Below are 13,165 nucleotides of genomic sequence, written 5' to 3' on the forward strand. Positions count from 1 at the left end.
TTTATTTTCTTAGGTGTTCTTATTATTTTTGTGTCCTTAATTTATTAGAAGAAACCTAAAAATATTCTTAAGAAATGTGTGGGTTAGACTGGTGCCATGTTTTAATAACTGCAGTCCCTCTGGCTGCATTTTGAGTGTTCTAATTATCTTTCCTCGGTTAGATCTCAAATATGCTTAAGACACTTTAGAAAACAAAATTCATGTCTAACATTTTATGGATGAGAGGCTATAAAATAACATTTGATTGCATGTGACTATTTGGAATTATTCCAGTTGTGAGTACGAATGACATTCATCGCACTTGTCTGTTTTAATCCCAAAGTTTGCATTCTATCGTAGTAAAGGAACTGCAGCCTTTTAAAAAATGATATTTTCATTTACTTTTTTGTCATTCCTTATCAGAGAAAATATTTGGTCATCAAAATTCTTTGTATTCTCTGTATTTTGAAGTCATATTTTGCTTGTCTTTCAGAAGAGTATTGTAATCCTCAATAAATCTGCCTGAAGGTTTTCTGGCATGTCTGTTAACATGTAAATGCTATCTCTCAAAGGTGTCCCCACACTAAGGTTCAGGTCTTAATCTGATTGATTTAGGAAAGTATGGGTAAGAGGAGGAAGTCTGTTTCAAACCGAACTGATTCCAATTATAATAAGATATGCATTTTCATGGAGAACAAGTTGGGCTATGCGAAAAGGCAAATCCCTAATACAAGAAATTGTATGTGGCCAGGAAAAAGGATCTTATCTGTACACAAGGTGCAGGTGCTTCTCTCCAATTGCTGCTGTGGATGCCCTATTCAATTGGTCATTTCCCTGCAGTCTCCAGTCCTTAAATTGAGAACTAACTTTCACTTACACTTGCCAAGTAAAATAACAGAATAAAGTATGCTATACAGGATACTATATCAAATAAAAGAATTGATATTTAATAAAAGGATTGATTACTGTGGGTCACTTTACCTTTTATGCTGCCCCTGTAGTTGATACTTTGACCAGGAGGTGTCACTTGTAGTCAATTCCTGAGTGGGATGCATCACCTCCACACCTTGACCTCCAATCCCTAGCATCTGGCAGTGGAAAGTTCTTCTTCGTGTGAATATGCTGCACAAGCTCATGAGGAGTCACCTGCAGAGTTTTCTCTCATTTCCCTGGGACAAGCTCAGACAATGGAGTAAATGCAGGCTCCAAGGCTGCCAGCTTGCCAGAGTTCGTGCTGCATTTGGAAGACTTAAAATTATATGAAGGCAAAGTTGTTTTGTGAGGACTGACATTTTGTTTAATCATTTGCTGAAACTGGACAGGTTAGGGTTCATTTGTATTTTTTAAACGCATCCTTGCCTGTGTGTTTCATTACAAGATCTCTGTTCTTGACCCTTTTCTTTATAGAAACCGGTATTTCAAATTACTACAAGGTGATAAGAAAACCAATTCTTTCCTCAGCACATCAACATCTGCCTCTGTGAGCTCACAAACTCAATAGTTAAACTTCATTAAGGATCAATTTTCATTAGCAAAGATTTTATTTTTCCCCAAATTTGTTTAGCATGATAAATTTGTGGAAGGGAAAATAATTTAAAAGAGCTTGTAGTTGTCTATAGTGTGGAGAGTTATCTGAAATGTGGCTTCATATTAAATTAAATTATGTGCATTAAAGCAACTATTACAGGGGTCTCTACCCCTAGTCCTTGAGATCCCCAGATTCCAAAGATAAATGACCAGTTTGTAAAGACTTTCACTTTTTCACACAGTTTCACTGTGTCCAATTAAACAGGCCATTTGTTAAAACATTTAGATATCATACCCTTTTTTTAGTTTTCAGGGACCAAAGTTTTGTTAATTGTTAATTGAACAGATCACATGATCAATTCAAGTTGATTAATAGCCTCCTTCTTTAGTCTTTAGAAGCAGGTGACATGTAAGCCTGACTTGACTGGTGATATCTATCTCTAGAGTTGGAGCCTATGCTCTGTCATTTCTTTTCTTAATGACATGAGTTCAATTTGAGGAAATGATGCTCCCAGAAAAGTAAATACTGTATTTATTTGCTTTTATTTAATAATCCTGTTAAAAATATATTCAAGTCTTGCCATGTGTAAATGTTGCTTGTTTGGCTTGGTGGTTTTATCTAGTATTTAAAACTATTGAAAACTTGAATGATTAACCTTTAAAATGAAACTGTCATGTTGCGCCATTAACAGGAATGCAGGGAAGACGAGGTCATTTAATTCCTTATTAAATCTTCCTTAATTAACATGTGGATAGCATAAATTATAGGTATCTCTACTTGGGAGAGTCACATGGTTGTTTGTGGTTCTCTTTGGTTCCTTAGACTGCTGGAGAAACACTCGGGTGGAAATGGGTGAGTTTGTGCACAGAAAAGGATTCAGCCTGTTTCCCTCTTTGCAGCATGATGCCCCTTAATGGCTTCCTGCGTGTCAGGGTGTCCTGCAGTGTTGCCAGTTGCTTTTTGTTACACAGCAGCGAGCTCTTTGGTTCTGTAGCTTTGCTTCCCAGACTAGGGGTTCACATTTCCCACAATAGGAAAGAAAGCAGATACATGAAATATATAACAAATCTAATCACTAACATTACTGAAATGGAAGAGGGAAATATGCAGTAGGATGAAACTTAATTTCAAGAAGCAGTTTAGCTCCACTCTTTAGGAGAGCTACCTGGTGATCACAGGTATGTTCAGGGAGGATCACATTAACCCTGACACTGGCTTAAAGCAAGTTTGCCTGCAAACATTTATTTATCATTTTTTTGTGTGGCTGATGGGTTGGCTGAGCATTTTGCAAAGATTGTGAATTCTGCTGTAGCTTATTGATGTCCAGTGTTTTCTGCCATCTAACTATGCCTATTAATACATCGGCTTGTCTAGAAGTTGTCGAAAGTCAGCGTTTCTTTTTTTAAATGAGCTTTCTTCTAGAGCAGCAAGTTAAATATACTCTTTATCACAGTAAAACTGATTCTAAAAATGTTCTTTATTTTTAAAGATCATTGCATTAATTTCCTGTGTAGCAGAGTGCTGAAAGTTTGAGATGCAAGATTATTGAGGAAGAACGGCACCTAAGCAGCATGCTTCACAATTTACTTTGGGCTCCTTGCAAGTTGAAATTGCAGTTTGAGTATTCAATTCCAACACTAGGTGGCCTTCTAGTGACAGTCCAAAACATTGCTTGTGACTGTAGGGATCATGGCGTAACAGTATTCTGAATTTATATTCATAATTCCTTCCCTCAAACTTTTTTTTACAGAAATTACAGACATTTAATTGACCCTTTCTACCTCCAAATTTTTTCTTTGCTTATCAAATTTTCACTTTTCCGGCATACATGGGTAAAATAAATAATAAACCATGTGTATAACCCAAGTGATGGGAAAGTGCCTGCTTCTCTCTGACTGAGATTTTCACACATGTATATCCCTTGCAGGAGCAAGTCCATGAACGATGTAACCCAGGACACAGAAATAACCCGCCAGATTCGCTTTGAAGGGTTACAGAAGTTAAGAACTCAGATAAAAGAAAGCGACAATAAGTGGCAGGATGTGAGTATGATTTGCTGGCAGGTCTGCTTTGGCTCACCTGATGTACAAGACAGCAATGAGGGCCACGAATTACAATGCATATTGTCCATCTTGCAAGCTAGTCAATAGCTATGTGTAGTCTTATCTAAATAAAAGATTGCAATGTTTATTTGCTGTTATAATTCCTTTCTGAAAATGGTTTGGCTATTCTTATTTTCAATATAGAATCCTAAAACAAGTGCATGTCACTGATCAGTCTTACGCTGGTGTGATGATTGTGCTACCATTCAGTGAAAGACATCTCCTGTCTCAGCCACACACTGGGTGTGAAGGCAGTGCCAAATATAAATGAGAAATCTGTTTTTACCGTCTACCTGCCTGTGTGCCTTAAGGAGGCACGATCAACATTTCTTTTTAGAATAATACTCTACAGTGGGTAAAGAAATATGCTGCTACTAATACTTTTAAAACTAATAAAGTTTAAAACAAAAAGTTTAATCATGCTGATATTCCTAATGTGCTACATATGGTTTTAGCATTATTCTTTCATTTTTTAAATTATGAATCCATCTTAACCAAGCATTTAGGTCAAGCTCAGCAGCCTGATACACATGGGACAGGAAATGGGTGGAACAGTGTGTTACTTTGAACAGAATTAGGACACCAGCAAATCTAGTCCTTTTTTTACTGCAATAGTACTGGCCAGTGCCTTTTCCGTTCTCCTTCCAATAGCATAGAAATATTCTGGATTTGATACAATGGGTATTGGAGGTTTTATGACATTTATCTTTAGGATCTTGCTAAGTGGAAAAGCCGTCGCAAGAGCTTTAATAATGACCTTGTGAAGAAGATGGCAGAAAGAGAAGAAATTGAACTGCTGACCAGCACTGATACAGAGAGGAAAACCAAGACCTTTCGAGAAATGCAAGAGGAAAGGTAAACCATAGAGGACAGACAGACTTCTTTAGATTGTTTCTCTAGACAGTTACTAGTATTTCTGGATTTTTTTCAGTATTGTAAAAATAACATTGACCTGACGATTTTGCTTGGCTTCAGTATATTGTAGGCTTAAAGCAGGGAAAACCATTTTTTAAATGGCATTTTTATTATTTAAAAAGGGGTCTGTCTTTTTCTTTCATCTCTTATGTACTGTATATAAAAAAATATGAGTGATGGTCTTATGTCTCGACAGAAGACCAATTATACATAATTATACAGAATCCTGGCAATATTGCATCCCCTTTTCATGTACCAGTTAGAGAATGTAAATGTTTGCACAGCTGATGAGCAGTATAGTGATAATTTTTCAGCTAACTTATACCTTTACAGATAGCAATTTTTCTTGGGATTTTTTTTAGTGTGAGGTCTTGTTACAATCTTGTTTTAAAATTCTTTAAAAACATTCAGACTGTTTTTCATGCATTTGCTTGCTTTTCATTTAGAATATCCTTTTCAGGCTAATTTTTATTTTATTGTTTAGGACCATTAAGGTTATCTAGTTCTTAGCTTTTCATGCCAATATATAGAAATAGTTCAATAAGTCATTCAGTGGTGAGTATTGGCTTCATTTATTTTTGTCTTAATAGCACTAACTTTAGGTATTTAGTTTAAATGTTTTCCTCCTGTTTGTGTGAAAGTGAAACCTAATAGCTGAATGCTTCTAGAGACTACTCCTGGCTCCTCCTCTCCCCCACATGCATTTAAAAGCATGTCGCTTTTTCCACAGGGAGAACAGAGGGATGAGAACCCTCAGCACAACAACAGCTGAGAGCATGTCCCTTCACTCATCCAATGAAGACGTGTTCACTGAGCAAAAGCCCACTTCCAGAGCCCTGTCCGAGAGAAGCTATACTGTGGAAGTGGACAATCCTTACACAGCCCAGACCAGAGTGGCTCCCCCTTCCACCCCTTCTCGGAGAGCACAGAAGGAGCACACAGAATCGTCCACTCCCAGAGTAGCTCCAATGCCCACTTGCACACCTGTGTCCACAGCTGCCTCTTCCTCCTTCAGAACAGCCACAAGCCCCACAAGTAAGACAGAGGCAACCACCACTAGCACAGCCAGCAGAGCAACAGAATCCAGGCTCCTGTTTGAGAAATCATCGGAAGAAAAGAGCTCTGTTCCTTTGTATACACACAATTCTATGGACACAAAGCCAGGGGTGGCTCGGGTTTCAGCTTCTCTTCCTAGAAGCTACCAGAGATCTGATAGTTTACGGCTGTCCTCCGTAGTCGCACCACGACCTTTTGGAACTCAGTCAAACAAAATTGCATCCCTTTCCAGAGCTTTTACGGTGAGTAACCTCTTTCTTAAATTTTGACAATTTTAACAGTTCGTCTTCTGCTTCTGTGTTTAAAAACAAACGAACAATTACTTTTTTTCTGTGCTTTGTGTATGCGTTTAATGTTACCTGCTACTGCATGATCTGTTTACAGTGTTTATAAATAATAGAATAGCCTAATGTTATACCACTTCATATCCAGATCCTGGAATTTCAAAATGCTTGTTTTTTATGTTTATATATAAAACATGACTTTTCTGTGTTATCAGGAAAGGAAAGAAATCTTATTAATCAATGTTTAATTGTGGCCTTTGAAATGTTGAACCTTTTGTCATAAATTAGTAATTTGGTGACTGTTTTGGTAAGGCTGTGTACTTGTTGAGTATCCTTTCAGGAAGAAGAAACTTATTTTTAATTTCATGTAAGATTTTCTTGTCTCCAAATGACATTCCTAATTTTTTTTTTTGTTTCAGATGGATGATGCACACAATCGCTACAACGGAGAGAGAGAGCGCTCCCAAAAGACCAGCACCCCTAGCCGATACAGCCAGTTCATGACGGAGGATGATGCTCAATCCCAGTCCAGCTCTGTCCTGAGCAGCAATGAAGAGGAGGAACAGGAAGAGGAGATGGACCCTTCTCCTCCAGCACCGAACACAAGCAGCACTCTTGGTGACTTGAGGACTGACGCTCCCTTCAGCTCTGAAGCGGTGCCACCAGCCACAAAGAGAACGGCAGCAAAGCCACCAGAGGCAAGGGTGGCTCCACAGGTGGGTGTGAGTGAGAAAGATGGCTTCTTGTGTTTTAGTCTGTCTTGAACCTTTGTTTTTTTACCACAAAATCAAATGTCCAGTACAACTTTTTACATCCTTCTTCAGAAAGACATTTTGCTATGGCTGCTTGTTCTAACATACCTGCAGTTTGTTTTATCCTCTTTAATTGTTTATAATGTTCTGTACTGTGTTTTTGTACAAATTGTGAATCTGCATACAAAGTGTTAGGTAATTAGAAAATGAGAAAGTTTGTGTGATTGTTTGCTCCAAAAACAGCCATTATTGTAGCAAAAATCATTCATGAGAGGCATGATTTTGATTTTTAAAGGAAACTTCCGATTAAATTTCCAGAGCATATTTTGTTTGAGGAAGCAGCTAAATATTGCAAGGTTGCAGATGAGTCAGGATAGGCTGTATTTTCTGTCATATTTGTATAGACTTTTGGCTGCATCTTACGCATCTACTTAATAATGTTATAAAACTAACACCAGGCATTGCAAATTTGTCATATAAAACACAGCTTCCTGTCTCCTAGTCTCAACACATTTAATTCCAAACTGAAGTTATAGTGTGGTTGTTTTGTTCAGATACCTCTCAGACATTAGTTGTGTTTTTACCAAAGAAATTATTTTAATCTTTTAGAAATTATTCTTAAGAATTCTAAATTGATACAATTTAATTCATGTAGAAAAGAGATGTGTATTGTTTGCATTGAATACATGTTTTTTAAAGCAAGTTATGAGGAATGCAATACTTGCATAATAACACTGCTGAAATTTGTAGTCATAATTGTTTAACAGACAATTTTGCAGACTTGAAGACCTACTAAGAGCACCTGGACATTGTAAAGAATGATTATTTTTTTAAGGTGCATGCTGGTCCAGATCGTCTTACCCCCAGGAAAGGCGAGACATGAGATCCTAGGTGTCATGTTCTGTTTTTCAGGAGCAGTATAGCGACATGAGAATCATCCTGAACCAGAAACCAAACAGCAATCGAGACTTTGGGTTCACAACTACCTGGGACTCCACTGCTGCCATTGTGAAGTCCATAGAACACGGTAGGTCACGTTTTGTATCAACGGGATGTAGACTGTATTCTGGATCGTTTTTCTGCCATCAAGTTTGTTTTTCTTTGTAGAAAAAAAGGCAAAATAAAAAAAGTCAAACACAAAACATGTTATGATAACATTTATGTAAGAAATTAGATGAATGTTCACTCTTTGTGAAGTATACTGAAGTTTTAACTGTTTTGTCTATTTTGTTAGAAGATCCTATATATATTGTGGGTGTTCATCCAGGTACATTCAGTGGCATGTAGGGAGGAAATCAAAACTACTCTTCTATGTGCATGTTATTTAACTCCTCATTCCAAGGTTGGGGTGTTGAATGACGAGTAGTGGAGAATACTTCCTCCATACTCTATGCTTTTGCATAATTTTTTCTGCTGTTTTGCAAATATAGCCAAAGAATGCTATTTCCTTATTAAGTACAGAATCCTGCGTCCGCTTTCAGTTAATCTTTTAAGATTAAAGATAACATTTACTTTTTTCAAAAGCAATTGCAATCATTTGCTTCAGGAATATACTCCTATTTAATGTCCCTATTTTAGAGGACTCTGGTGAAGGGTTCTGTAGTTTCAGGATTATATATCGCACTGTGAGTTCAAGGCACTGGTTGTGCTAGTTTCAGGAGACAGCCATGAATGATTTATCAAGGTCTGGGACAAAGGTTCTCCTTACACTCCAGCTGCCACATCATTCACATCTGAACGTAAAACTCCTCAGAAAAACTAGGGATTGGCTTGTCAACTTGTACTTCAATATGGTAATCAATTAGTAAGTATACCTAAAATGTGGGTTTTCTTTATATATAAATATGTTTGTTATTAAAACATTCATGGTAAATGTTTTCACTGTCTCCGGTGTTGATTTCATTATTCTGGGATATGTCCAGGTTTCTGAATTAGTACACTGGAGGGACCAATTACTCTTTTAATCTGTGAATGACCTTTTTAGCACACAGAATTTGAAATCAGCAGCTGAAAAAGCAATTGGCCTTGTACATGTGTACAGTGGGATTTCATTTTTTAAATTCAAAGACGGTGAATTTGTGGATTCCCTGCTTGGTGATGAGCCATGTTTTTTTTCATTCCATTAGTCACAGTGCAAGACACGAGAAAAATGCAAATGTTGTGCCACTTTGTTATGATGAAGCATTATATACACTATACTGCTCATCAGGTTGAAGCTGGCCTTGAACTATGGTTATGATCTCCTACCCGTAGGTAGCCCAGCTGAACTATGCCAGCTGCAGGTGAATGATGAGATCCTCACAGTTAATGGCCTGAAGGTCTCCGAGATGGACTACACGCAGTGGAAGGAAAGTATGGATAAAGCTCATCAGAATGGAAACCTTGTGATGGACATACGCAGATATGGCAAGAATAGTAAGTTTGGTTATAAGTACTTGGTACTTGTGATGCTCCGTCATGTTTCATGTAAATGTTTGAAAAACTGCACACACAAAAAAAGCAATCAACAAGAAATCCAGTTGCAAACGGGCAGATTTCTAGCAGCTCTGTGATGAAATGGGGCTAAGGGATGCCGAAGTTATTGTGCAGTGTGATGGATTTCATTTCTCATGATGTACTTCAGTAAGGCAGTATCTTGAAATCACTGCATCCAAAATGTTTTCCCTTTGAGAAAAGGAGGATGACTCAAAGACAATTCAGTGCAAATCTGAAAAGTCTAAATAAATTAATTGATCTCATGAGGAAGAGGATTTGGTAGCCTGTGATGAATCCAATCTTTCTTAAAGACAGGTGGCTTGTGAACTTGATGTTAGAAAATAATACAGACCCATTAGGAGTGCTTTTTCAGTTTACTGTAGATATAATAGCACTCCGTCAAAGTGGTACAAGACTACTGTAGGGTGTATTGTTAGCACCTTATGAGAGCTGCAAGAGGTTTTTGCTTTTCTTTCTGATAAGAATATCATGCTCACAAATGATAGTAGATCATTTGGCCCAATTAGCCGGTTTTGTTCTTTATAGCTATCAGAAAAAGCAGAGTTGTGATTTTAATTCAGTTGTGGCCTTTGTTCTTCTGTCTTGAAACCAATTTACAAAGTATTCGTGTGAAAAGAGCACCTTGTCAATGCTGTCTAAATCTCTAGTGTAACACCCAGTGGTGGCTGTTGAAAAGGTATAGTGTTAAGTATAATGGATGGGAGCTTGGGAGGTCTACATATCTTCAAAAGTGGCCCGGTCCTTTTTTTATTCACTTGGAATGGTAGTCTTCTAGCTACTGTTTGACTATTTTATTTTAATGGTCAGTGATGCTTGCCCTCAGAAACAAATAAAAAGGAGAGAGGAAAGACTGTGTCATTGTAACATCCTCATGTGAGCCCTTGGAAAATAAATTTCAGCCTAGCCTCAGATCCACAGCTGGTCAGTAGCCTGAAAAAAAGATAAAAAACTTTAAACGCTGTCATTAGAAAGGTATCTCAGAGCTCTGCAGCTTAGGGAAACCATACATTTAATGTGCAATGTTCTTGTATTTCAGGTGGACTAGGAGGAAGTAATGCTCTTTTGTCATCAGTATTGAGTGGCAATTTTGTTTTATTTTAAGCTTTCTGGTCTGCAGACCACTTGATGTATCCAAGTTGATCACTGGTGATCATTAAAAAAAATGTTTGCAATATAATATTATACAAAGGCATACTATGCTTCCATGTTCTCGTGGCAGTTTTTTTGTGTGTGCAGTTTAGCTTCCTGCCTGTTCACCTTCAGTGGGGGTTGATGCTTGCAGGTGCTTAACTTACTAGGTGTTAACCTAACTTAGTGAGTACTTATGGTTAAAGAAATGGTTCTTTACCAGCAAGGTTATGGATACATCAGTAGTGGAACACTTAAAACATATTATACCCATCCCTTCATGAAATTTTAAAACACACCTTTTGTTTCAGCCTAAGTGAATTATTTTCACCAGGTTGCATGTAGAAATGGGTTGGTAAAATATTGTTACTCCAACCCAAAAACCTAGAAAAACATGGCATTGCTGCATTCATTTGAGTATCTGTAATCTTGTTTGTGAAAATGGGTTTCTTAAGCTTTGACTAAATGTAGACTATGCATGTCTGGGGAAGGTGGTCTGTCCATTATGCCCTCTCTTTTCGGTATTGTTTTGTCTGCCTTTCACCTATGCTTGTTGTCATTATTATTTTGATTTGTGAACTTGATATTTTCATAAACTCATGATTTTATGCCATCATACACCATTCAGACTGGGGCAGAGACCTACCTTCCCTACCATTTAAAAGCCATAAAACCATCAATCTGACCAGTATGGATGCAACACTTATAGGTTCCCCTGAAAAGTACAGCAACACCAGCAGAGATCTTACTTCACGCGAGTCCCCGGGGGAGACCAGGAAACCAGATTTTATGAGTGAGCCTGTTAATGTAAGTTCGCTGGCTATAAAAGCTTCTTTGGCAAAAAGTTAAATCCAGTTTTTTAATGTTTTTTTCTTTGTGGTTTTTGGTTGACATTCAATATTTGAACAACAGCTTTTTAGTGCCGTTATTTGGCTTGGTAATGAAAGATTGTGATGTAAAATGTAATTCTTAGCGATAATACACTTGCTGACATGAATTAATAGAATTATTTTATACATCACTCAGTCATGTAAATGTTTAAAAATGGGTAACAGTTTGACGATACGTTTATTATTTATGGCAGGAAAATGTTTTAAGACCCTTCACAAAGCAAGAGCTCATAAAGATTTAGATACTCTTAGTATTGGAGTGAAGATTTGTTTGACTGGGGCAGCACAGATTCCTTTGACAGCAGTTGTGGCAGCTGCCTTGCCTTTCTTGGATCCTGGATTTGATTCTGGCCTGCGCAGTTTGCGTGTTCACTCCCATGACCACATGGGCTTTTGCCAGGTGCTCCAGTTTCTTCCCACAGTCCAAAGAAATGCTGTCTAGGTTAATTGACATCTCTTAAATGTTCTGTGTGTGATTTGTGATTGAGGATATCTTTAATAGTCAGCTTTTCTCTGCATCTCCCTTATTTGTGTTTTATTCACCGGGTGTTGCTTTTCCAGGATGCAGCAACTAAGGAAGTGAATGGAGGTTTCCGTGGGGAGGCGGTCACAATGAGACATAAAGGTACTGAGCAAAGAGCTGAAAGCCAGCTGGTGTTCTCCTGCCTGAACTAACGTGAATGAGAAATGGAAGAATTTGTCCTTTAGCTACATGCGACAATAATATTGTTTGCCTGGGTTTTGCTGTGCCTGTTGTTTGTTGCCTGTGACAGGTGGTATGACATAAAAATCTATGTATTAAAGCATATTGAACTATTTCAGTTTCCTAAATTGTTTGAAACCATAAACTGTGTACCTTAACTTTTACTGAGTTCACATTAAGGATTGGGATTTATCCTTGTGTACCTTATTTTTTATTTCTTATGTAGAATCTGAGCCAATTTCTTTGAAAAACTTAAAAAGGAGATCAGAGTTTTTTGAACAAGGTAAAAATACAAAGATCGATTGTGTTTTGGTGCTGTCAAATTTTCAGATCATCTTCGCATTGAAAATGTGGTGCTGGGTTATAGACCTCTTCATCCTTGTAATCAATTCATGTAACAAAGCAACATAATTCATCTGCTCTTTCTTCAGGCTCGTCAGGGTTTGCATTCAGTTCATTGGTCTACCTTTGTGGTAATGGGGCCTTGCTTGTTGTGTTAACCTTTATCTGTGAGAGTGATATGCTGTTCTCAGTAGTTGTTTATTGATTTGGGGAAACATGAAGCCAATATTTTTGTTATTTAAAATTCTAACCTCAGTGTTCCTTATAAATATAGACTTTCATTGCCACTTCTGTTTGGACTCTAGTATTTTGTAAATCCTGCACCATGGAGTCCAACATGTATTTATTATACAGAACAGAATTTCTAATTTCTCTATAACAGCATGTCATATGCCATACCAACATATAAAGAATGCCATTGTCATGAGTTGGATTTCTTCCTTGCTTTCAAATTTGTTTTTGTTTTGGCTTCTTCCTTTTTTGAAACATAGTGACAAGGTAGTTTTCCCCTTTAAGCAGTATGAACATGGTATAAGCACTATAACACTCTGCTTCCAGACTTAATGCAGCTCTGACCTTTTCATCTTCATCTTATTATGTTAAAAATCAGTTTCGTAATTAGATACAGATTTTCATCATTTTTAAATAAGTGAAAATGTGATTTTTTAATTTACAAAAAAAAACAATTTAAATGTAGAGCATTTTTCATTTAATTGCTCTTTTTTCTTTTGAAGTAAAAGGATTCACCTTTATTAACACAATCAATCAAGTGCAGGACATCTCACTTAAACCACTACCTGACGTATTGGCTTTATCATGTGCATAAGATAGAATAAAAGCAACTATATTGAATTCTAATTACAACTTCAACATGTTTTAAGGATGTGTGCTCCATATGTGCAGATATATTCATGTTCATGCTGATGTTCAGGTGAGCTTCAGGTTTTTGTGCTACGTACTATATGTTGGTATGGTGTACAGTGCATTTAA

General features: G+C 37.2%; 1 protein-coding gene across 17 annotated transcripts in view; it reads left to right on the forward strand.

Moving 5' to 3' along the window:
• Nucleotides 1-13,165, forward strand: part of lmo7a (LIM domain 7a) — a 72,034-nt gene that overhangs the window by 46,229 nt on the left and 12,640 nt on the right. For 13 of the 17 annotated variants that reach the window (XM_015364516.2, XM_015364526.2, XM_015364524.2 and 10 more), the window contains 10 exons: nucleotides 2,330-2,359; nucleotides 3,435-3,549; nucleotides 4,322-4,464; nucleotides 5,255-5,822; nucleotides 6,284-6,580; nucleotides 7,529-7,643; nucleotides 8,870-9,031; nucleotides 10,869-11,047; nucleotides 11,692-11,755; nucleotides 12,060-12,116. In XM_015364516.2, coding sequence (XP_015220002.1) covers nucleotides 2,330-2,359; nucleotides 3,435-3,549; nucleotides 4,322-4,464; nucleotides 5,255-5,822; nucleotides 6,284-6,580; nucleotides 7,529-7,643; nucleotides 8,870-9,031; nucleotides 10,869-11,047; nucleotides 11,692-11,755; nucleotides 12,060-12,116 — 1,730 coding nt within the window. Of the gene's footprint in view, nucleotides 1-2,329; nucleotides 2,360-3,434; nucleotides 3,550-4,321; nucleotides 4,465-5,254; nucleotides 5,823-6,283; nucleotides 6,581-7,528; nucleotides 7,644-8,869; nucleotides 9,032-10,868; nucleotides 11,048-11,691; nucleotides 11,756-12,059; nucleotides 12,117-12,264; nucleotides 12,307-13,165 lie in introns of all 17 variants that reach the window. The other 4 variants (XM_069179204.1, XM_015364525.2, XM_015364523.2 and 1 more) reach the window with 4 other exon arrangements.

This window comes from Lepisosteus oculatus, chromosome 15, assembly GCF_040954835.1.
Source record: "Lepisosteus oculatus isolate fLepOcu1 chromosome 15, fLepOcu1.hap2, whole genome shotgun sequence".
NCBI classification, from domain to species: domain Eukaryota; kingdom Metazoa; phylum Chordata; class Actinopteri; order Semionotiformes; family Lepisosteidae; genus Lepisosteus; species Lepisosteus oculatus.